Below are 25,542 nucleotides of genomic sequence, written 5' to 3'. Positions count from 1 at the left end.
GTAGATACCTTAGGGGTTGCAAAGCAACTCAAATCGCTTGATACGGGCAAGTCTTCAGGTCCAGATTGTATACCGATTAGGTTCCTTTCAGATTACACTGATACAATAGCTCCCTACTTAGCACTCATATACAACTGCTAGCTCACCGATAGATCTGTACCTACAGACTGGAAAATTGCGCAGGTCGCACCAGTGTTTAAGAAGGGTAGTAGGAGTAATCCATCTAACTACATATATCATTGACGTCGGTTTGCAGTAGGGTTTTGGAGCATATACTGTATTCAAACACTATGAATCACCTCGAAGGGAATGATCTATTGATACGTAATCAGCATGGTTTCAGAAAACATCGTTCTTGTGCAACGCAGCTAGCTCTTTATTCGCACGAAGTAATGGCTGCTATCGACAGTGGATCTCAAGTTGATTCCGTATTTCTAGATTTCCGGAAAGCTTTTGACACCGTTCCTCACAAGCAACTTCTAATCAAGCTGCGGGCCTATGGGGTATCGTCTCAGTTGTGCGACTGGATTTGTGATTTCCTGTCAGGAAGGTCGCAGTTCGTAGTAATAGACGGCAAATCATCGAGTAAAACTGAAGTGATATCAGGTGTTCCCCAGGGAAGCGTCCTGGGACCTCTGCTGTTCCTGATCTATATAAATGACCTGGGTGACACTCTGAGCAGTTCTCTTAGGTTGTTCGCAGATGATGCTGTAATTTACCGTCTAGTAAGGTCATCCAAAGACCAGTATCAGTTGTAAAGCGATTTAGGAAAGATTGCTGTATGGTGTGGCAGGTGGCAGTTGATGCTAAATAACGAAAAGTGTGGGGTGATCCACATGAGTTCCAAAAGAAATCCGTTGGAATTCGATTACTCGATAAATAGTACAATTCTCAAGGCTGTCAATTTAACTAAGTAACTGGGTGTTAAAATTACGAACAACTTCAGTTGGAAAGACCACATAGATAATATTGTGGGGAAGGCGAGCCAAAGTTGCATTTCATTGGCAGGACACTTAGAAGATGCAACAAGTCCACTAAAGAGACAGCTTACACTACACTCGTTCGTCCTCTGTTAGAATATTGCTGAGCGGTGTGGCATCCTTACCAGGTGGGATTGATGGAGGACATCGAAAGGGTGCAAAAAAGAGCAGCTCGTTTTGTATTATCACGTAGTAGGGGAGAGAGTGTGGCAGATATGATACGCGAATTGGGATGGAAGTCATTACAGCAAAGACGTTTTTCGTCGCGGCGAGATCTATTTACGAAATTTCAGCCACCAACTTTCTCTTCCGAATGCGAAAATATTTTGTTGAGCCTAACCTACATAGGCAGGAATGATCATCTAAATAAAATAAGAGAAATCAAAGCTCGAACAGAAAGGTTTAGGTGTTCGTTTTTCCCGCGCACTGCTCGGGAGTGGAATGGTAGAGAGATAGTATGATTGTGGTTCGATGAACCCTCTGCCAAGCACTTAAATGTGAATTGCGGAGTAGTCATGTAGATGTAGATGTAGATGTACATCCACCCACCACCATAAGTGTTGTGACCAAAATGTGCAGGGGGCCAGCGCTGCATACACCATAACTTGGAGAATACGAAAAAGCAGTTACCCTAATGTGCTTCCTATGAATTGATATTTTTCAAGAAATTAGAAAGCATGTCCAATGTAACACAGAGAGCCAATGAATCAATATATAATGCAATAGCTCAATGTCCGTCACCACAGTAAATATTATTCTATCTTCTACTCAGGATAAATTAAAATGAAAAACATTGTAACGGAGACATCTTGCACAATTGAACATATTTTCCTGTCCATAACAGAGTTTTAAGGTACATTTGCGTCAATTATCCTATTCAGAGTAGAACTGAATGTATGCCAGTGAATGAGTAGAAAGTTGCTGGTGAGTTCATAATTCTGCTTTGGTAAATGGTTTTTTTCCATGGCTTGAACAAGTCTTTTTTTCTCTGACTTCCTATAAGAATGAATTATCGAAACAAGTTAAAACAATTTAACACACACACCCACACACACACACCCACACACACACACACACACACACACACACAAATGCGCCTAACACACCATGACCACAGTCTCTGGTTGCCTTGGCAAGCGCAACTCACACTTTGTGTCCCACTAACACTCCCCCTTTTTCTTCTGTGTAAACTCAAATCTCTAGTTTTACCTATGTGGCCTTTTCACAAGATATGCATTGAAGGAAAAAATATGTTAATGGACTCTTCTGGGAACATATGCTCTTGGAACTTGAAAAATAAACCACACTGTGATGCAGTATGCCTCTTTTTCAGTAACTGCCACTGGAGTCGGCAGAGCATCTCCATGACATTTCCACATTTACTAAATGAACCTGTAATTAAATCTTCTTTGAATCTGCTCTTTTTCCTGTATCAATCCAGTCTGATACAGATCTCACAATGACAAGCAATATTCAAGTATCGGTCAAACAAGGATTGTGTAAGTTACCTCAGTCTTGGGTGGGCTACAATTCCTGAGGATTCTTTCCACGAATCTCAGTCTGACATCTATCTTATCTATGATAAGATTTATGTAGTCATTCTACTTTAAGTCTGCCCCATTAGCAGAGTGGTCAGCGCGATGGAATGCTGCATCAAGGGGCACCAGTTCGATTCCCGGCTAGGTCGGGGATTTTTCTCCATTCAGGGACTGGGTGTTGTGTTGTCCTCGTCCTCGTCATCATGTTGTGTTGTCTTCATCATCATCTCATCCACTGGGGTGGTGACAGGAAGGGCATCCAGCCACCCCTTCAATTAACCTTGCCAAAACAGACAATAACCATGCCGACCCTGTGGAGTGTGGGATGAAGGCACAAGGAAAGAGAGTCATTCTACTTTAAATCACTCCACAGACTTACTCACAGATATATTATGGCTGTAACTGCTTGCAATGATTGTTCTGCAATCATGTAATCAAACAATAATGGGTATTTCTGCCTATTTATGCACAATACATTATATTTGTTTATGTTGAAGGTCAATTTCATCTCCCTCATCAAGTGTCAATCCTCTGCAGGTCTTCCTGCATTTCAGTACAATTTTTTTGTGTTGCAACTTCTCTTTTACCAAGCATCACCTACAAGAATCCTCAAGGAACTTCTGGCTTTATCCACTAGGTCATATGCAGCATGGCTCCTCACATGTCAGCAATAAAAAAAAATGCCTATCATGAAATTTCATCCAACGATTACATCCAACAGAAAAAGGACATTAAAGAGTGGCAATCTGGCAGCACTGTAACCACATGTATGGTAACTAACTCTGTTAGCACATATTAGCCATGCTGAACAGTTGGTGTAGTGGATAGAGTTTTGGGTTAGCATGCAGGAGGTCGAAGGTTCGATCCCAAGTTGGGGGTGCAGTTTTTTTATTTGCTAATTTCATTCTGACACTTCATATAGTAATAGGCACTATTTCTTAGGTCACATGTATTGTAAATTTACAACATTTTGTAATGCTGAACATAACAAATACATGGTTAGACAAACAAGAAATATACAGTTGAAACAAATGACCTGTCATAGGACACAATAATTACAAAACAATATAAATTTTGAGATGCTAAAGATGATGGCACAGTACAATAACACAACCTCTACTTGTCATTTATACTAATGTAATATGAGTGCTCAGATGTCACACTTTAGCAACCAGTGACAATAATAATGTCCATATTAAGTGACAATGGTTGAAGTAGAGAGGATATAAAATGTAGACTGTCAATGGCAAGAACAGCATTTCTGAAGAAGAGAAATTTGTTAACATCGAGTATAGATTTAAGTGTCAGGAAGTCGTTTCTGAAAGTATCTGTATGGAGTGTAGCCATGTAGGGAAGAGAAACATGGACGATAAATAGTTTGGACAAGAAGAGAATAGAAGCTTTCGAAATGTGGTGCTACAGAAGAATGCTGAAGATTAGATGGGTAGATCACATAACTAATGAGAAGTATTGAATAGAATTGGGGAGAAGAGAAATTTGTGGCACAACCCAACTAGAAGAAGGGATCAGTTGGTAGGATATGTTCTGAGGCATCAAGGGATCACCAATTTAGTATTCGAGGGTAGCATGGAGGGTAAATATCGTAGAGGGAGACCAAGACATGAATACACTACACAGATTCAGAGGGATGTAGGTTGTAGTAGGTACTGGGAGATGAAGATGCTTGCACAGGACAGAGTAGCATGGAGAGCTGCATCGAACCAGTCTCTGGACTGAAGACCACAACAACAACAACAACAATGACTGCACGACCTTTGCAACAGAATATGTTGTCCTCATAACAACAGACGCTCAAAGTGACCTCCATGCACATCCAAAAATTGTGCAGCCCACCTGATCATGCAGCTCTGGAGGTGCACAATCATGTTGGAACCATATCCTCTGTGGAACATGTAGTGGAACACCTTCCAGTGCATCAGGAAGATAGTTTGAGAACAATGCACAATACCTCTGTGCAGTCAAATGTCAGGTAACATGTAGGGGCCCAAACTTCTGTCAACCAATATTCCAGCCCAGATGTTGATGCCAAAACAAACTCGATATCCATGGTCGCGGGTGACATGCAGGTTAACTTCACACCAATGGTGGGCATTGTACATATTGGAGACACCATCAAGAGTGAATGCTGCCTCATTCCACCATATTATGGTGTTCATGAAGTCATTGTTGGCTTCCTGTTGTTGTTGGAACCATTCACAGAATCGTATCTGCTGATGGCGATATGCAGGATGCAGATGTAGCATGAAAGCATAATGATAGGGGTTCAGCCCCTGCTCGTGCAGCACATTAACAACTGTGCATTGCGAGACATGCAGCTGCCTTGCTACACTACGTGTACTTTGCTGAGGTTCTTGGTGTATGACCTCCAGAATAGCTTATTCAGAAGCTGGAGTATGGCAAGTCTGTGGATGACCTCTGTAATGTGATGGTGGAAGGAGAGAACCTGACTCCCAAAGGTGCAGCTCCAGTCGATGAAACAAATTTTTATCTGGATGGTGTCGATGATGATATCCAGCAGCATATTCACAAGCAGAAACACCAGCCCAATAATCAGATGCACCAAGGACCAGAAGCATACCCACATATTTTTTGCATATACCATATGTCTGCCACACTGGTTTAGAGGTTTACAGTGAGGAAATTTGATACGTGTACACATGTACAATACACAGATACTGTATTGCATGATTCATCTTGACACCACTAATGGTGAAATGTTCGGTTTCGAATTACACTGTTTCCCTAACAGTAATAGACATGATATTTCCACAATTTCATTGATAGAATAATAATAATAATAATAAATAAATAAATAATAATAAAAGTTAAAAGGATGTCATGCTTGATCAAGGTCCGTGTCACTTTCCATTTTTGACCAGGTATAATGTCTGAGAAAAGAAATAATAATAATAATAATAATAATACATTTAAAAACATACTAAACAGCATGTGGTCATCAGACTCAGCACTGAAATACATAATTAGTGGGACCATGGTGATAACACATACAAATAGTAACTGAGTTTGGACATTATCCGCAAAGCAAGCTGCTAGTCGTACTGGTAATGCAAGGCCCTAACGAAATGTAATGGAGCTGAACGAGGCAAGAACAATAGTTGGTACTAATCTATGAGACCATTGGAGGAGGGTGCAAATAAAATACATTTCGGATGTAGTAGATGAAGTGGTGCAAATAAATTCATGCCCATGATGTGCAAAGGACTTCTTTCAAAGCTGACCAATCTTACATTTCTACAGTTGCAGTGTGTTAGTGCAAATGTTTTCTAGAGGACCCACTGCAGTTGCTGTTGAGAATTAAGATGCCAGATACCGCACCATCTGGACATAAAAAAAAAAAAAAAAAAAAAAAAAAAAAAAAAAAAAAAAAAAAAAAAAAAAAAAAAATTTATAATAATAATAATAATAATAATAATAATATCCCTCAACCCTCAGGATCAAACCATCGACCCCCTGCATGCTAAACCAAAACTCTATCCACTGCACCAACTGTGCAGTACGACTAACATGTGCTGACAGAGGTAGTTACCATACATATGTGGTTACAGTGTTTCCAGATTGCCACTCTTTTACATTCTTTTTCTGTCGGATGTACTCGCCAGACGAATTTTGTGAGATACTATTTTATTGCTGGCATGTGAGGAATTGCGCTGTGAAGCCCGAGTGTGCAAATTTCGCTTCACTCTATGTACTGTAGTGATGTCAGTTTACAAAATTTTAACTTAGGCAGTACTTAAATATGGCTACATGCTAACAATTCACAGACAATTTCATGTAACATAAAAGAATATTTAGTTTAATAACACATGTAAGAATTTAACACTTTTCCACTAAATAAGTTACAAGTTTCAAAATAAATATTCTTTTATGGAGGAGTAAAACCTAGTCATCCACCATTCTTTTTCTGTCAGATGTACTCGCCAGACGAATTTTGTGAGATACTATTTTATTGCTGGCTCTCTCTCTCTCTCTAAGGCTGCAATAACATGAAGTGCAAAATTAACTGAATTCAGTTGTTTAAGAAGCTCCATGATGTGCCCCCCCCCCCACTCCCATCTCTCTAATTTAAATTCTCATCAGTACATACGCCAAAAACTAGTCATCTATATGCTACATCAATACCCTGCAAAGCCGCCTTGTGGTGTGTAGCAGAGGACTTTGGCAGCTTATTTCCAAATTTAGCATTGCATCTGTCAGGTGTTTAATATCATTTGGAAAGTGGTAAAATATTTTGGTAATGATACTACTTACCCTCTTCTGACCTAAAGTCAGTTTTAATGAAGACTCATGGAGATCAATGTTTTCTTCTAGTATTGTAGCTATTGATGTTCTTATTCCTCCTGAACCCTAATGGGTTATGTATAACAAACTTCAAGAGAGAAAATATGTACAGTGAGGCTGGAGTTAAAACATCTAACTCCTTAAAAAACTGTCTAAAGATAATCGAAGGTGAGCACAATGTTTTATACTTATAACATGTTTTCATGTAACAGAGGCAATATTTACTTAAGACGAGTTACTCCAGATCATAATTCCACATGACATCAATAAACAAAAATAATCAATGAGTAGCATGGAGAGCTGCATCAAAACAGTCCTGGACTGAAGACCACAACAACAACATGTTAACATACTGATTTCTCTCTCTCTCTCTCTCTAAGGCTGCAATAACATGAAGTGCAAAATTAACTGAATTCAGTTGTTTAAGAAGCTCCATGATGTGCCGCCCCCCCCCTCCCCCCACTCCCATCTCTCTAATTTAAATTCTCATCAGTACATACGCCAAAAACTTGTGAAGATTACCTCTTGCTTATTTACTTCTGATGATTCTTAAAATGTATCACTGGTGTTGTACAAACGGATGTGCGGATATGACTATGCTACATTTTCTCAAAATTGAGAGAGATCATTTGCATGAAATCTGTCAACAAATCTTTTACACAAATATTTAAAATATGGTTTGTTTCTGTATATCTATTAGTACTGATTATAACACTTGGCTCATCTGCAAAAAGAACTAATTCTTATTGCTATGTATTAAATGGAATGTCATTAATCTACATAAGAAACAACAGAGCATCCAATATTACACCTTATGGATCTCAATTAATGCCACGCTTCCTCCCTCCTTCCCTTCCTAAAAAACCTGTCTTCAGATGAAGAGTAATGAAGTAAAACATCCTGCATTATTTTTGTAAAGTATGACATGATCCATTTGTTATGAATACAATATATAACACAATACATACCCAGTGAAAGAATATGGCCCACATGCAGTTATATTGGTACTTAATGGACAATCTTCCATCACTATTTCAAAATCATTTCCTATCTCATTCCATTCTTCTTGCTTGAGTTCGGTAACTTCTTCCAGAAATGCCCTTGTTTTCTCATCACTAATGCTATGACTTGAGTTTAATGGTGAAGCATTCCGATCTACCACTTGAAAGACAGACAATAATTAATTTCCAGTACTGTGATTCATCAAATACATAAGTGAGGTAACAATAGAGGAATTTTTAAAGTAATAACTTTTAGTGTAAGGTAGCAGCTATGCCTTTTCAGACTTTTTCTGTTTCTGTAACATTACTGCCTCATCATCAAAACAACGAAAAAAAAAACAAACAGAGATAGACACTGCATTACATGTTTTCTTGTATACTGAAAATCAAATATTATGCACAGCGTTCAACTGTAATAAAGATGACGCCACCTAGTCAATGTAATTTTTTTAAAAATCATGTTAACAATGCAGACAACTGTCAACTACTGTATGTTCTTTTATTTTGGATGAGAGCAATTTGGGGATAGGGATGAGAGCAATTTGGGGATAGGTCAACACAAGTTGTTTAGACCACTTGGCTTGTTTCAGGAAACAGGTGGTCAGTATCGTCAAGGGTAGTGAGTTACCATCAGCAAGCTGATGCAGCTGCTGTAGGAGATTCTGTTGATGCATGTATAGGTTGCAAAAGTTTGTATATACATTTGCATTATATGATGCAACAGAAATTGAGCATAAAAGCAAGTTACGAAATATCACGTGCTTTGAGGTTATTTTATCTAGTTCTTGACACGATAATCAGTTTTAAGTAAGGGAAAAATGGATGAAATGATTTGAAGTTTGGTGTTATGACATCAATACACACAAAAACAAAACTGATTCTATATACCTGATGGCTATAATTAAACTTTCCTGATTTAAAATGCTATAACATGGAAACTAATTACTGTATGAGTACCAGTCTGGGTAGCATTCAAGGACATGGGGAAGAGAAATAACGCAGTCAATTCAGTTGATAAACTTTTAATGTGCTGCTACAGTACATCATACCATTACATATCGGTACCATTACTGCTACAAAAGAGGCTCAATACGGTACCCATCAGTGTCCAGAGCAGTCTGAAAGCGCAAGATTGCATTCTGCAGAGCAGAACATAGCATGTCCATAGGTATGCTGGCTACCTCTCTTGATATGCTGTGCTTCCAATCAGCACATGTGTGAATGTTCTCCTGGTAAAACCTGTCCTTCAGGTAGCCCCACAACCAGAAATCACAGGGAGTGGGCTCTTGTGTGGGTACAATTTGAGAATGGTTCAAAGCACCTTCCAAACAGTGAACCATGGGATGTTCAACTGTCGTGATGCACTGCTTGTGCTGTCAGAGATTAGTGGGTTATCTTGGAGCTCGGATTAGTGAATTTTAATGGAAGATTTGGGAATGAAAAGGATTCCACAGGTTCTGACCATCAATCAAAAGGAATGTCATGTTGAAACATGTCGTGCTTTGAAACGACAGCTTGAAGCTGAGCCAGATTTTCCTGTCAAAGATCATTACCAGTGATGAGTTATGGTGTTATGATTATGACCCAAAAACAAAGCAACAATCAAGCCAATGGAAGATGTCATTGCCACCCCATCCAAGAAAATGTTGTCAAGTCAAATCCAATATCAAAACAATGCTGATTTGCTTTTTTTTTATGCCAATGGCATAGTACATTTAGAGTTTGTTCCGCCAGGTCAAATGGCCAATCAAAACTTTTATTTGGAAGTTTCAAGAAGATTGTGCAACAATGTTCATCAAAAAAGACTCGATTTGTGGCAGACAAGAGGCTGGTTCTTCCACCACGACAATGCACCAGCACACACAGCCATCTCTGTTAGACAGTTTTTAGCTAAAAATGGCATGGTTCCACTGCCCCATGCACCTTACTCACCTGACCTTGCTCCGTGTAACTTTTTCTTATTTCCAAGCATGAAAAGGATAATGAGGATGCCGATTTCACAACATTGAAGAAGTCAAGAAAAAAAAAATGAGGGAGGAGACTGTCAGCCATTTCTATACAGGACTAAAAAAAATATATCCGAACAATGGAAGCACCAATGTGACAAATTTATGGGTTGTAATGGAGAGTATTCTGAAGGGGATAATCTTGTTTTGCAAACAGTTTGAAATTGTATAGCTTTTAGAAAACAATTCTGGTTTGTTTCTGGGTACCCCCTCTTTGCCTAATGGTGAGGCGATCACTTGTGATAAGTGAGAAATCCTGGTTCGAGTCCCAGTTTGGCATACATTTTCCATGTTGTCATTCCATTATACAGCTGACAGTCCCCCATATTCGCAACTGCAAATACATTTCAGTCTTCCGTAGCACCACATGTCAAATGCTTCACTTCTTTTCTCTTCCAGTTTTACCACAGTCCAAGTTTCACTACCATACAATGCTGTGCTCTTAATGTACATTCTCAGAAATTTCTTCTTCACATCAAGGCCTACAAGTCCTATGTTTGATATTAGTGGACTTCCCCTGGTCGCAAATATGCTTTCTGTCAGTGAAGTCTGCGTTCTTGCTCCGTCCATCGTGGGTTATTTTGCTGCCTACGTAGCAGAATTACTTGACTTCATCTACGTCATGATCCAAAATTCTGATGTCGAGTTTCTCTTTGGTCTCATTCCTGTTATTTTTCATTACTTTCGTCTTTCTTCAAATTACTCTAAAACCATATGTCATACTCATTAGACTGTTCATTCCATTCAACATACCTGTAAATCTGCTTAAGTTTCACTGATGATAGCAATATCACCATTGATCTCACCATTGATAGTGCTTCATCTTGAATTTTAATCCCACGCTTGAACTTTTCTTTTATTTCTGTCATGGTACTTCAATGTACAGGGTGAACAGTCAGGGCGAGAGACTACATCCCTAACTTGCACCTTTTTTAATTCGAGCACTTGGTCTTCTTGTCTTATTGTTTCCTCTTGGTTCTTGTACATCTACATTACCTATCTTTCCCTACACCTTGCCCCTATTTTTCTCAGAATTTTGAACATGTTGCACCATTTTACATTATTGATCATTTTTTCCAGGTTGACAAATTCTATGAACTTGTCTTGATTTTTCTTCAGTTTTGCTTCCATTACCAACCACAACATCAGAACTGCCTCGCTGTCATCTTTATATTTCCTAAAACCAAACTGATCATCATCTAACAGGTCCTCAGTTTTCTTTTCCATTCTTCTGTATATTATTCTTGTCAGCAACTTGGATGCAGGAGTTGTTAAGCTGATTGTATGATAACTCTTGCATTTGTCACCTCATGCTATCTTCAGGATTGTGTGGATGATATTCTTCTGAAAGTAAGATGGTATATTGTCAGGCACATACATTTTACATGCCAATGTGAATAGTCATTTTGCTGCCACTTGGTCTTAGAAATTCTGACGGAATGTTATCTATACCTTTTGCTTTATTTGATCTTAAATTGTGCAAAGCTCTTTTATATTCTGACTCTAATACTGGCTCCTCTATCTCTTACCTGTTGACTCCTGTTTCTTCTTCTATCACATAACCAGGCAAGTCCTCCCCCTCACAAAGGGTTTCCATGTACTCATTCCACCTATCAGCTCTCTCCTCTGCATTTAACAGTGGAATTCCCATTGTACTCTTAATGTTACTGCTTTGCTTCTAATTTCACCAAAGGTTGTTCTGACGTTTCTGTATACTGAGTCATTCTTTCCGACAATAATTTCTTTTTTGATTTCTTCACATTTTTTATGTAGCTATTTTGCATTAGCTTCATATTTATTTCACTCCTAAGTGACCTTTTTTTTTTTTCCCTTCATGGTTTCTTATTCTAACTCCTGTGATAGTCCTTTTTAGAGATGTGTATTGGACTTCAATTGAAAAGCCTACTGAACTATTCATTATCACAGCACAAGTGTATCTCATTCCACTGCTATATTGCACTTCTTTGCACATTGATTCCTCCTGACTTACAATCCAATACCTGCTTTTGGAATCTTTGCCCAGCCATGATGTATTCTTACTGAAATCTTTCCGTATCTCCCAGCCTTTTCCACCTAAACCTCCCCCTTTTTTGATTCTTTAATGGAGTATCCACTATTACCAGCTGAAATTTATTGCAGAACTCAATCTTTCTCCTCTCTCATTCCTATCATCAAGTCCATATTTTTCTGTAACCCTTTCTTCTACCTCCTCCCCTAATATTGCATTCCAATCCCCTATTATTATTACATTTTCATCTTCCCTTAAGTACTGAATTACATGCTCAATATCCTGATATACTTTCTCTAACTCTTCATCTTCTGCTTGTGACTCTACCACACATACCTGAACTAATGCTGTCGGTGTTGGTTTGCTGTCGATTCTGGAGAAAATAACCCTGTAATTGAGCTACAACAATATCAACAATTGAGCCTTTGCCTTACCTTTCTATTCTAACCATTCCTACTCCTGTTATGCCATTTTCTGCTGCTGTTGATATTACTCTATTCCCATCTGATCACAAACCCTTGTCTTCTTTCCATTTTACTTTATTAACACCCACAATATCTAGATTGAGCCTTAACATTTCCATTTTCTGATTTTCTAGCTTCTCTACCACATTAAAACTGACATTCCATGCACCGACTCGTAGAACATTATTGTTCCAGAAGCCTGTCTACACATCCACAACTGAGAAATACTTTGCAACATTCAAGCAGTCTAGGAGGTCATCAATGGATGGCAATAGACAGACATCTTTCTTCATGATTTTGTTCAGCTGTCAATGTAGAAATACCATGTACCACCATTCCTCTACACAAGGAGCACAGGAGAGGCCCAAGGGCTCTCTGAAGGTTCAGTGATGTCATCTTGCATCTTCTCCACTTCCTTTTGAATTTAACAGCATCCAAAAACAGATGCAGAATAGCTATCACTTGCCACCATTGTTCCTCAGTCAGGTCAGATGCTATTGGCAGTTCGAAGGTAACTTCCTCACCTGCATTGTTGTCAATGACACTAAGCTGCCTTTCCTGGACCAGTACAGCTGCCCCTATGCTCAAACTTTAAGCATTAATTGTGGCTGCTTGTCACGTTTAGTGATTGAAAGTTCTTCCAGACCCCAACAACACTGACGATCGGTGGCGGCATGTGAGAATATGTAGCTTTTTGCAGTCAACATAAGCTCTATAGTTTAGCTCATCACATGACTGATGACTGGAGCTAGTCTTGTTGATGATTATGGGATAACAATGTCTTCAACAGCAAACAAATGCACAGAGCTACCTTTATTATGTGTGCTTGTTGAAATTCCTGTCTGCTGGACATATTTTCCCTTTGCAACTTTTAGCACAATCATTTTCATGTCATGGAACATAGTCTCCTTTAGCTGATGGTGATAACCATTACAGAGAAGGAAGCCACTGAGTCAACTAGTAGCTGGACTGGTTGGCTTTGATGATGCCAGTGATATTTCCTGACATCTTGGTAATTGCATCTCTGGTGGACTCACCTCCATAGAGAGTTTCCTTGCGTAGTTTTCCTGATGTCAGCAACTATTCAAACAGTTGATACCAACTATTCAAACAGTTGGTACCACTGTACAGTGATGGGAAATGCCTGTGGCATGTTGGGATCACCACATTCAGGTTACGGCAATGGGCTTCATCCCAGAAGTCGACTCTAATTGTCTGCAGTTGACTGTCATGAATAGAACTGTTGTGATATTTGACATCTAGCAGTGTAGTCATCAAAAACTCATCTTCTTTCTCTGTAGTAATGTACAATGTGCTCAGTGCACCCACAAAGGAAATAGTACGGTGTGTTGTCCTCTGTTCTCCAAACGTCTGTTGTTCCACAGGGCACTGGACTTTGCATAGGAGTTGGTTGTATCTGTGTTTGTCAGGTGCTGGGTTGTTATTGGACAGCTGCAGCCTAAGTCTGGGTTGGCTGAGTCCAGTATTCTTGGTGCATTTGACTGGTGATGCGGATTAATGCTACGGATCGATACACATCTTCTTCAATATTATCAATTGCCTCCTGATGTACTGGACTGACTTTCATGTCTGATATTTCTTACGTACATGGTCCAGCAGTTCTGGTTATCATTAAATGCTGTATCTCTTCACCTACTACCTGGCATATGAGAGAAGTGAGGTTGTGATGGTCTCCTGCAACTGCCACAAGGATCACATTCTACAGCTGGTCATACTTGTTTCAGCCTATTCTTTTCTGACGCATTTCCTCTATGTACTGGCACCACTAAATGAATCCATTGACTGTTGTGATATCATTTACCAGAAGAGCTCGGAACATGCATTCTGCAGTTCCTTTCATCATGTGTGAGATTTTGTCAGTATGTGTCATATTTGGATTCACAATGTGGTCTAATTTTTTGATAGCGATTTAAAGTGAGAAGTAGAAATACAAACTTCCCACTTCTTTTATACAAGGTGATTTACTTGAGATTCGCAGCCGATCTTCTTAGCCGGCTAGCTGGCTGCTGGAAAACTCACTTGACTTTGTCTCCATAGAATGATGCTACGTATGAGAATATTTAAGCCTCTCTCTCTACTTGTGAAATAAGTAGATACACGAACTTTACTTTTTGTTAACCAACGGTGTATTTGAACTCCATGCTGAATAAAATTCTTACTTTACCCATACATATATGACTTCCAGTAAATCATTCACTCCATCCAACATCAGAAACAAATTTAATTACATTTATAAAAGAGCTAGCTTAATAACCATGACTCTGCTTCACATGAACCATAAAAAAAGGCCTTGCCTCTACCAAGGCTGGATTAGGAGTTTACAAGATTACTTTTTCAACTGTTCTTCTTTCACATAACAATAGTCAATGACACAATAAGCACAGAGCTGCATAAAAACTCCATGGTTCTTCCTCTAAAACCTCTATGGATTGCCCGACAAGGACATGTCGGTGCCGTTCGACTGCTGCATATACTTTCTTTTTGCGACTGACTTTAAACCTGCACACACAAACATGTGATGCGTGGTAGGTAGGATTTTACCATCCCACACTCGTATCTAGAATATAGTTTGTCTGAGACGGTAGAAGGCTGAATGGTTCTAGAATTTACACAGAAATTCTCTAATCACTACAGTGGCATAGGCCAAAACTTTTTATGTGTAGGACTGTGCCATTCCCGCATAATGTTGAGCCCCGTTTTTCAGTTGTTGCTGATTGTTACCAAACACTTTCTTCAATTTGGTCTGAAATTTAACTCAGCTACCGAACTTCTCTTCATTGTTTTTGAGCCACTGCTGAACTGTGATGTCCAAGTAAAAGCACACACTTAACAAAAACTTCATCTCAGACTTTCTGCATATTTTATAACTTGGTCAAATCTTTTAGCCATTTTGTTCGGTTCTGATCCACATATGAAAAAAACACTGATGGATGACTGAAGCACAGCTGACTTACTGCTGGCTTGGAATCAATTGGTCTCAAGAATATAAGTATTATGGGCATGATGTACTGGTTGTAGTCTGGTTCCTGTCTTTACTGACAACTGGAGTCACAATGATGTAGCTGGTTTGAAGTACCTTGCATTTTCACCAAATAATGTCACATCATAATCCACAATTAAGTCCAAATCTGGTGGCAGGGTTATCAATGATGTACCACACTTAGTCGTCGATGAAGTACCACACTTAGCACTGAAAGCAGGTTATTACAGACACCAATGTACACACAGTCAGAACAGAACTGAATTTCTGGATGGAGAGTGCTCTACTTAAATAAATATTCCAGTCTATGCAAATATTGCAAACATAAGATATTTTAAGAACCTTCCAGAAGTGGTAAATACTAATAACATGATTCGTGGTGGTCAGGTTCAAACTGGTGATCCACAGCGCACCAGCCAGTGACACTAACTGCTACGCCACACTCTATGCTCGGCAGTTTGCAGCACTAGTCTTACAGCACTATGAAATCAGTTTTCTTTTTCAATGAGTGAGAGACAATACAGAGGAAATGAGGAGAAAGGATAGCTAACATCTAGAATCAAAGTATCTTATGCAATGCAGAGTACTATCTCTAATCAAGATTTAAAGGTATATAACAAATAATACTGTAAAACTCTTCAATGTATTATCGAAACTTTAAAAAACATGTACAAATCTTAAAAACCATGGGCTATGCACAAAAAAATTACAAAATTTTAAAGACAAGTCAAAGGAAATGTAGACCATCATTCATCACAAAATAATTAAACACAATAAGACAAAGACATTTAACTCTCTGATGACTATGGCTGCAAGAAAAATTATGTTGGATTCAAATCATTGTCCTAAAAACTCAACTAATTCTTCCTAATAGTAGTTGGAAGTACAAAGGGGAAAAAAATAAACAATCAGAAACAGGTCCATTAGATTTACATGGACAGGCTATGCATACTCCACCAATAGGTATCACTGTTGTCAACTCAACCACCACAGGAACCACTAAAATCATTAAGTCACCCTTCTGGCTGTGAGGTTGGCAATGTCCAACACAAGGTAGTACACCCCTCACCTAGAACTGCCATCTTTGCAATAAGTCAATGAGTCAAGGTGTATCTCCTGAAAGATTTAAATCCTTAGTAATGTCCACTTAGAAAAGAAAAAGCCCTCTAACTTATTATAAACACATTTCCATTCTTCCAATCTTATCAGGAATTTTTGAGGTAATGGCTTAAATGCAGAATATTTGTGACCATATCAAAACCTTCTGCTCCGTTCATCACAAAATTTTGCTAGTGTACTGCAACTTTATGGCATTAAAGGAAGCCTTCTTGAATTGATGGAGTCATATCTTGACAACATACAATAGAGAGCCATATTAACAAATGATACCACATGAATAAAACTAAATACAGAGTGGGTAAACATTGAATATGGTGTCACATGATGTTTCGTACTTGGACCACACCTTTTCTGGAACAACATAAATGTTTACCAAAGAGACTGGAGAACTCTTAAAAGCTGTCATGATTACTAATGAGACAACTATACTGATAAAAGGTCCCAACACACTCACACAAGAAACAGCTGTGAGAACAGTGGAACATTCCTATAACTCAATCACAGAAAAACTTACTTCTTATTAAAAATATTGTAACTAGATGGTGCTTATGAAGCAATACTTCATGTATAGCCACCTCTAGTACTGATAAATTATAACTGATAATTACAAAAATAGAATGATGCCTTACAAATCTACACTGAAATATAATTATAACATTTCTCAGCTCTAAAATCCAGATGATGCAATAGCTGATTATCTGCTCTAGCATGGTTCCTATGCAGGTGGGGAGGGTGATAATGCAGTAACAATTACAATTTATGGAGGTACTGTAATGGGATGGTTCAGGCTGTCAATCAACGGTGTGTAGTTACAGACTTTTTTTATTTACTCATGCAAACACATCAGAATCTGTGCAGCCTGCCATGAACTGCCCAAATTATGTTTTAGGCAGGTTATTTTATAAAGGAGTGAGGAGGCAGATAGTAAATTAAATCCAGTCATAATCATAGGCCTAATTTGTTACCTCCTGACTATCAGAATGGATGGTCCTGAATGGTGAGCATATCCTCAGGTATAACACTAACCTAATAACATTAACAATATTTACATAAATCCCCTTATTGTCAATGATAACAGAGCTGTTAATGTAAAGTGGTTTCTCAACAGCCAATTACTAAAGTTCATATCATAACTCATGGATTAATTTTTAACATGATACAACAGAGACTAGCAGTACACAAAAACACTGAAATAAACCGATCACACAGAATATTTGTACTGCATGTGAAACAAACTCAGTAGCATAGTTAAAATACTTGAATTCTTAAAAGTAATTTGTCAGGCTGCAGTGTCAGGCCCAGCATGGACAATGAACCTCTGTGTGTGTGTGTGTGTGTGTGTGTGTGTGTGTGTGTGTGTGTGAGAGAGAGAGAGAGAGAGAGAGAGAGAGAGAGAGAGAGAGAGAGAATTAGTGCTCCTTTATTCCTTCCATCATTTGTATTCCACCCTAGACGTTACAGCATCAGATTAAAGTTAACTACTATTTGGAAAAATAGTGTTATGTATGTTGAATTATATCATGTTTTCATTCATTCTTTTCTTATATGTCAGCTACATGTCCCCCCAATGAACCATGGACCTTGCCATTGGTAGGGAGGCTTGATGCCTCAGCGATACAGATAGCTGTAACATACGTGCAACCACAATGAAGGGGTATCTGTTGAGAGGCCAGACAAGCATGTGGTTACTGAAGAGGGCAGCAGCCTTTTCAGTAGTTGCAGGGGCAACAGTTTGGATGACTGACTGAGCTGGCTTTGTAACACTAACAAAAACGGCCTTGGTGTGCTGGTGCTGTGAACAGCTGAAAGCAAGAGGAAACTACAGCCGTAATTTTTCCTGAGGGCATGCAGCTTTACTGTATGGTTAAATGATGATGGCGTCCTCTTGGATAAAATATTCCAGAGACAAAATAGTCCCCCATTCGATCTCCGGGCGGGGACTACTCAGGAGGACGCTGTTATCAGAAGAGAAAAAAACTGGCGTTCTACGAATCGAAGTGTGGAATGCCAGATCCCTTAATCTGGCAGGTAGGTTAGAAAATGTAAAAAGGGAAATGGATAGGTTAAAGTTAGATATAATGGGAATTAGTGAAGTTCAGTGGCAGGAGGAACAAGACTTTGTCAGGTGAATACAGGGTTATAAATACAAAATCAAATAGGGGTAATGCAGGAGTAGCTTTAATAATGAATAGAAAAAATAGGAGTGCAGGATAGCTACTACAAACAGCATAGTGAATGCATTATTGTGGCCAAGATTGATACAAAGCCCATGCCTACCACAGTAGTACAAGTTTACATGCCAACTAGCGCTGAAGATGAAGAAGAGATTGATGAAATGTAGGATGAGATAAAAGAAGTTATTCAGATAGTGAAGGGAGACGAAAATTAGAAGTCACGGGTGACTGTAATTCGATGGTAGGAAAAGGAAGAGAAGGTAACGTAGTAGGTGAACATGGAATGGGGCTAAGAAATGAAAGAGGAAGCCGCCTGGTAGAATTTTGCACAGAGCATAACTTAATCATAGCTAACACTTGGTTCAAGAATCATGAAAGAAGGTTGTATACATGGAAGAGGCCTGGATATACTGGAAGGTTTCAGATAGATTATATAATCGTAAGACAGAGATGGCCCCGGGAATAGACAACATTCCATTAGAACTACTGATGGCCTTGGGAGAGCCAGTCATGACAAAACTCTACCATCTGGTGAGCAAGATGTATGAGACAGGCGAAATACCCTCAGACTTCAAGAAGAATGTAATAATTCCAATCCCAAAGAAAGCAGGTGTTGACAGATGTGAAAATTACCGAACTATCAGTTTAATAAGTCACAGCTGCAAAATACTAACGCGAATTCTTTACAGACGAATGGAAAAACTGGTAGAAGCGGACCTTGGGGAAGATCAGTTTGGATTCCGTAGAAATGTTGGAACACGTGAGGCAATACTAAACTTACGACTTATCTTAGAAGAAAGATTAAGAAAAGGCAAACCTACATTTCTAGCATTTGTAGACTTAGAGAAAGCTTTTGACAATGTTAACTGGAATGCTCTCTTTCAAATTTGGAAGGTGGCAGGGGTAAAATACAGGGAGCGAAAGGCTATTTAGAATTTGTACAGAAACCAGATGGCAGTTATAAGAGTCGAGGGGCATGAAAGGGAAGCAGTGGTTGGGAAAGGAGTGAGACAGGGTTGTAGCCTCTCTCCGATGTTATTCAATCTGTATATTGAGCAAGCAGTAAAGGAAACAAAAGAAAAATTCGGAGTAGGTATTAAAATTCATGGAGAAGAAGTAAAAACTTTGAGGTTCGCCGATGATATTGTAATTCTGACAGAGACAGCAAAGGACTTGGAAGAGCAGTTGAATGGAATGGACAGTGTCTTGAAAGGAGGATATAAGATGAACATCAACAAAAGCAAAACAATGATAATGGAATGTAGTCAAATTAAATCAGGTGATGCTGAGGGAATTAGATTAGGAAACGAGACACTTAAAAGTAGTAAAGGAATTTTGCTATTTAGGGAGTAAAATAACTGATGATGGTTGACGTAGAGAGGATATAAAATGTAGACTGGCAATGGCAAGGAAATCGTTTCTGAAGAAGAGAAATTTGTTAACATCGAGTATAGATTTAAGTGTCAGGAAGTCGTTTCTGAAATTATTTGTATGGAGTGTAGCCATGTATGGAAGTGAAACATGGACGATAACTAGTTTGGACAAGAAGAGAATAGAAGCTTTCGAAATGTGGTGCTACAGAAGAATGCTGAAGATAAGGTGGGTAGATCACGTAACTAATGAGGAGGTATTGAATAGGATTGGGGAGAAGAGAAGTTTGTGGCACAACTTGACTAGAAGAAGGGATCGGTTGGTAGGACATGTTTTGAGGCATCAAGGGATCACAAATTTAGCATTGGAGGGCAGCGTGGAGGGTAAAAATCGTAGAGGGAGACCAAGAGATGAATACACTAAGCAGATTCAGAAGGATGTAGGTTGCAGTAGGTACTGGGAGATGAAGAAGCTTACGCAGGATAGAGTAGCATGGAGAGCTGCATCAAACCAGTCTCAGGACTGAAGACCACAACAACAACAACAAGACAGAGATTTAGGAACCAGGTTTTAAATTGTAAGGCATTTCCAGGGGCAGATGTGGGCTCTGACCACAATCTATTGGTTATGAACTGTAGATTAAAACTGAAGAAACTGCAAACAGGTAGCAATTTAAGGAGATGGGATCTGGATAAACTGACAGAACCAGAGGTTGTAGAAAGTTACAGGCAGAGCATCAGGGAACAATTGACAAGAATGGGGGAGAGAAATACAGTAGAAGAATAATGGATCGCTTTGAGTGATGAAACAGTGAAGGCAGCAGAGGATCAAGTAGGTAAAAAGACGAGGGCCAGTAGAAATCCTTGGGTGACAGAATATATATTGAATTTAATTGATGAAAGGAGAAAATATAAAAATGCAGTAAATGAAGCAGGCAGAAAGGAATACAAACGTCTCAAAAATGAGATCAACAGGAAGTGCAAAATGGCTAAGCAGGGATGGCTAGAGGACAAATGTAAGGATGTAGAGGCATATAGATAGGGGTAAGATAGATACTGCCTACAGGAAAATTACAGACACCTTTGGAGAAAAGAGAACCAGTTGTATGAATATCAAGAGCTCAGATGGAAACCCAGTTCTAAGCAAAGAAGGGAAAGCAGAAGGTAGAAGGAGCATATAGAGGGTCTATACAAGGGCGATGTACTTGAGGACAATATTATGGAAATGGAAGAGGATATAGATGAAGGTGAAATGTGAGATATGATACTGCATGAAGAGTTTGACAGAGCACTGAAAGACCTAAATTGAAACAAGGTCCTGGGAGTAGACATTTCATTAGAACTACTGACAGCTTTGAGAGAGCCAGCCCTGACAAAACTCTACCACTTGGTGAGCAAGATGTATGAGACAGGTGAAATACCATCAGACTGCAAGAAGAATATAATAATTCCAATTCCAAAGAAAGCAGGTGTTGACAGTTATGAAAATTACTGAACTACCAGTTTAATACGTCATGGCTGCAAAATACTAACACGAATTCTTTACAGACAAATGGAAAAACTGGTGGAAGCTGACCTCGGGGAGGATCAGTTTGGATTCCGTAGAAATGTTGGTACACATGAGGCAATACTGACCCTATGACTTATCTTAAAAGAAAGATTAAGGAAAGGTAAACCTACATTTCTAGCATTTGTAGACTTAGAGAAAGCTTTGGCAATGTAGACTGGAATACTCTCTTTAAATTTCAAAGGTGGCAGGGGTAAAATACAGGGAGCAAAAGGCTATTTACAATTTGTATAGAAACCAGATGGCAGTTATAAGAGTCGAGGGGCATCAAAGGGAAGCAGTGGTTGGGAAGGGAGTGAGACAGGGTTGTAGCCTCTCCCCGATGCTATTTAATCTGTATACTGAGCAAGCAGTAAAGGAAATAAAAAAAAAATTAGGAGTAGGAATTAAAATCCACAGAGAAGAAATAAAAACTTTGAGTTTCGCCGATGATATTGTAATTCTGTCAGAGACAGCAAAGGACCTGGAAGAGCAGCTGAACGGAATGGACAGTGTCTTGAAAGGAGGATAAAAGATGAACATCAACAAAAGAAAAACGAGTATAATGGAATGTAGTCGAATTAAATTGGGTGATACTGAGGGAATTAGATTAGGAAATGAGACACTTAAAGTAGTAAAGGAGTTTTGCTATTTGGGGAACAAAATAACTGATGGTGGTCGAAGTAGAGAGGATATAAAATGTAAACTGGCAATGGCAAGGAAAGCGCTTCTGAAGAAGAGAAATTTGTTAACATCAAGTATAGATTTAAGAGTCAGGAAGTCATTTCTGAAAGTATTTGTATGGAGTGTAGCCATGTATGGAAGTGAAACGTGGATGATAAACAGTTTGGACAAGAAGAGAATAGAAACTTTCGAAATGTGGTGCTACAGAAGAATGTTAAAGATTAGATGGGTAGATCACATAACTAATTAGGAGGTATTGAATAGAATTGGGGAGAAGAGAGATTTGTAGCACAACTTGACTAGAAGAAGGGATCGGTTGGTAGGATATGTTCTGAGACATCAAGGGATCACCAATTTAGTATTGGAAGGCAGTGTGGAGGGTAAAAATCGTAGAGGGAGACCAAGAGATGTATACACTAAGCAGATTCAGAAGGATGTAGGTTGCAGTAGGTACTGGGAGATGAAGAAGCTTGCACAAGATAGAGTAGCATGGAGAGCTGCATCAAACCAGTCTCTGGACTGAAGACCAGAACAACAACAACAAGCTATATGTAAAATTAATAGGTTGCAAACACCAAAAAAAGATAAATTAATGAGTTGTTTTGTGACAAGAATAATGTTTTAATACATCTGTATGAAACTCTTCAATTTATTTATTCCCGTATCTTCACCTGTTTGTTTCTAGAAGTGGCAGTGTGTGGACATATGCTTGGATCCATCATACCAGCACTGATAAAAAATGAGTATTTCAACCACACATTAAAATCGTTATAAAAAGTTATTACAAAGGCAAAATTTATTCGCACATTTACAACGTCTGTCCCTGTCTGTTCATCATTCCGCTCACCGGCAAGATCCTGAATCGATAGGTTCGGAGCAGACAAGAAGAATTTACGTGAACAACGGGGGAGTGATTCTGCATCGACATTGTGACAATCAAGGCTACACACAATGGAATTAATGTGAAGCAGTACGCAACACAAATTATGAATATTGGCCTTGAATATATTGATATTGAAGGTCTGTTGATACTGATATTGGTTATAGTATTGTGTACAGATTCATGAATTACCTCCAAATTTCTTTCAACTATTCTTTCCAATCAATTTTTCCAATTACTCTAGCAATTATTAATCATGATCCCCCCCCCCCCACATATATATACCTGTTCATGTAGCATTTATATCCAGAATAGGAAAGGTAATACGGGTTGTGTGCAAGGTGTATTTCACTGTAAGATACCCAAACCCTGAGTATTCAGCACCTTCCTGAGATAAAATTAGCCCAAAAAAGTACCATCCGTCAAAAACATCAAGTATTTTATACACTACGGATATCAAAACAGAGCTACTTATGGTATACGATGTACCAGTATCAGCATAGAAACTCCTGTTTCAGTATTCAATATGCTGTACAGAAGTAGCAAAACAGAAAAAAAAAGGGTTGAAATGGTGGCATAGCCAATGGAAATAATTTTTTTAATTAATAATTATAGGCTTAATAGATTCCACTTTAAAATTTCAAACTGCCCAGGACTACAAAGATAATGTAGTATTACTTAAGGGAATCATTTAAATTGCATTAGTTTTAGATATAAATTACATTAGTTTTAGAATCCAACATGAGTTACTCAGGTTATGTATTTTAGTGCTATATAATCACATTTAATGGAAATAATCAAGGGCAGCTGAAACATGGAACTTACCTTTCAAAACATGTTTCTTCTGTTCAGTATCTCTCTGCCTCCATGTAACAAACAACCCTCCCCAGAGACCATGGATAAATACAACATCAATTTTTGGTACATGCATGGTACGGACAGTAGGATGAAGAACATATATGCTGCGAGGAAATCTGCCATCTTCACACTCTTCATCCAAATTGTAAAGGGCCTTAACTGCAGGTGATGATATTTGAATATCTGGATCTCTAGACCATTGAGCTAGAATACCTATCCAACCTAAAATTAACAAATACGCAAAATTAAAACAGTACACATGTACGCACACATGAGAAAGAGAGGGGGAGGGGGGGGGGGGGGAGCATAATCTCAGCAATAAGCAAAAATGTCACTTGAAATTCTTATCTATATTTACTTTCAAATTTGACAGTTGATGGACAGAATAATTAGAATTAGAAAAACATTTATTTACATATGCTGGCTTTCTCAGGCTGCAAAAACTATTAGAGTTGACACAGCTGAATAAGTAATAGTGAGTAAAAGACATTTAGTGCCAGTAACTATATTTGCATTTCCAGGTAAAATACATCGAACACAACAACCAAGGAAGATTATATTACACACATGAAACTCAGAGCGTACAATAGCACCAGAGAGGTCTATTATATTTCACATGCTGTACTTTGCCGCTGTCTCACACAAAATATATTGTTCACACAATTCCAACATCCCACTTTGAGTATATATTTTGTGGTTTGCCTTCACAAGATAAACCAAATAGCCCCACAATCTTTTCAAACTTCTCTTTGTCCAAAGGTTTTGTCAGACGGTCAGTCAACATGTCTTCTCTGCGCAGGTAGTCCACTGCGATGTTCTGTTGCTCAATGTGGTCCCAAATAAAATGGTGTCCTATATCATTATGTTCTGTCCTAGTACTAGTGACACCAGTTTTCGCTAGATTAATGGCTTCTTTATTGTCACAGAAGATTGTTATAGGTTCCATGATTAAATTGGGTTCTACTTAACATATTAATGTTCTTAGCCACAATGCTTCCTGCGTGGTATAAGATAGCACCATATAGTCGCCTTTATGGTACTCAGTGCAACAGTTTTTTGCTTTTGACAAGACCATGAAATGTGGCCCACCATTAATTTAAAGCAGCAGCAAGTAGTGGAGTGCCTATCTCCCAATTCACTCCCCCAATCTGCATAGCTGTAGCCTTCCAGTTTTGCTTTACCTTCTCTATGGTATCTTAATTTGTGGTTTGAAGTTCCCCTTAGATATCGAAATATCCTTTTCACAGCTTTCCAGTGCTTTTCCTTTGGGTCTCTGCAATATCTGCTCACTGCGTTGATGGCAAAAGCATTGTCAGGTCATGACGTTTGAGACAAATATAACAGACTCCCTCCCTACTGCTTCTAAATATGGAACATTCTTATCACATTCCACATCTGTCTCATTTACATTTAGCTTCACTCCTACTTCCACTGGAGTAGCTATGGGTTTACAATCACTCATGTCAAATTTGTTTAAGATTTTTTCTGTATTTAGTGATTGATTTATGCTCAATTCGTATCCCTCTTCATCCTCAGTGATCTGCATACCAAAATAATGCTTAACTTCTCCCAAATCATGCACCTTAAACTTGG

At 38.7% G+C, this 25,542-nt stretch overlaps 1 protein-coding gene across 6 annotated transcripts in view; it reads right to left on the bottom strand.

Annotated features, from left to right (window-relative positions):
- Window positions 1–25,542, bottom strand: part of LOC126477972 (protein SERAC1) — a 273,073-nt gene that overhangs the window by 38,823 nt on the left and 208,708 nt on the right. For all 6 annotated transcript variants that reach the window (XM_050103663.1, XM_050103662.1, XM_050103665.1 and 3 more), the window contains 2 exons: window positions 23,917–24,171; window positions 7,807–7,999 (listed from right to left, as the gene is read on the bottom strand). In XM_050103663.1, coding sequence (XP_049959620.1) covers window positions 7,807–7,999; window positions 23,917–24,171 — 448 coding nt within the window. The remainder of the gene's footprint in view (window positions 1–7,806; window positions 8,000–23,916; window positions 24,172–25,542) is intronic.

This window comes from Schistocerca serialis, chromosome 1 (genome assembly GCF_023864345.2).
Source record: "Schistocerca serialis cubense isolate TAMUIC-IGC-003099 chromosome 1, iqSchSeri2.2, whole genome shotgun sequence".
In the NCBI taxonomy this organism is placed as follows: Eukaryota; Metazoa; Arthropoda; class Insecta; order Orthoptera; family Acrididae; genus Schistocerca; species Schistocerca serialis.
This window is presented reverse-complemented; position numbering and strand designations above follow the sequence as displayed.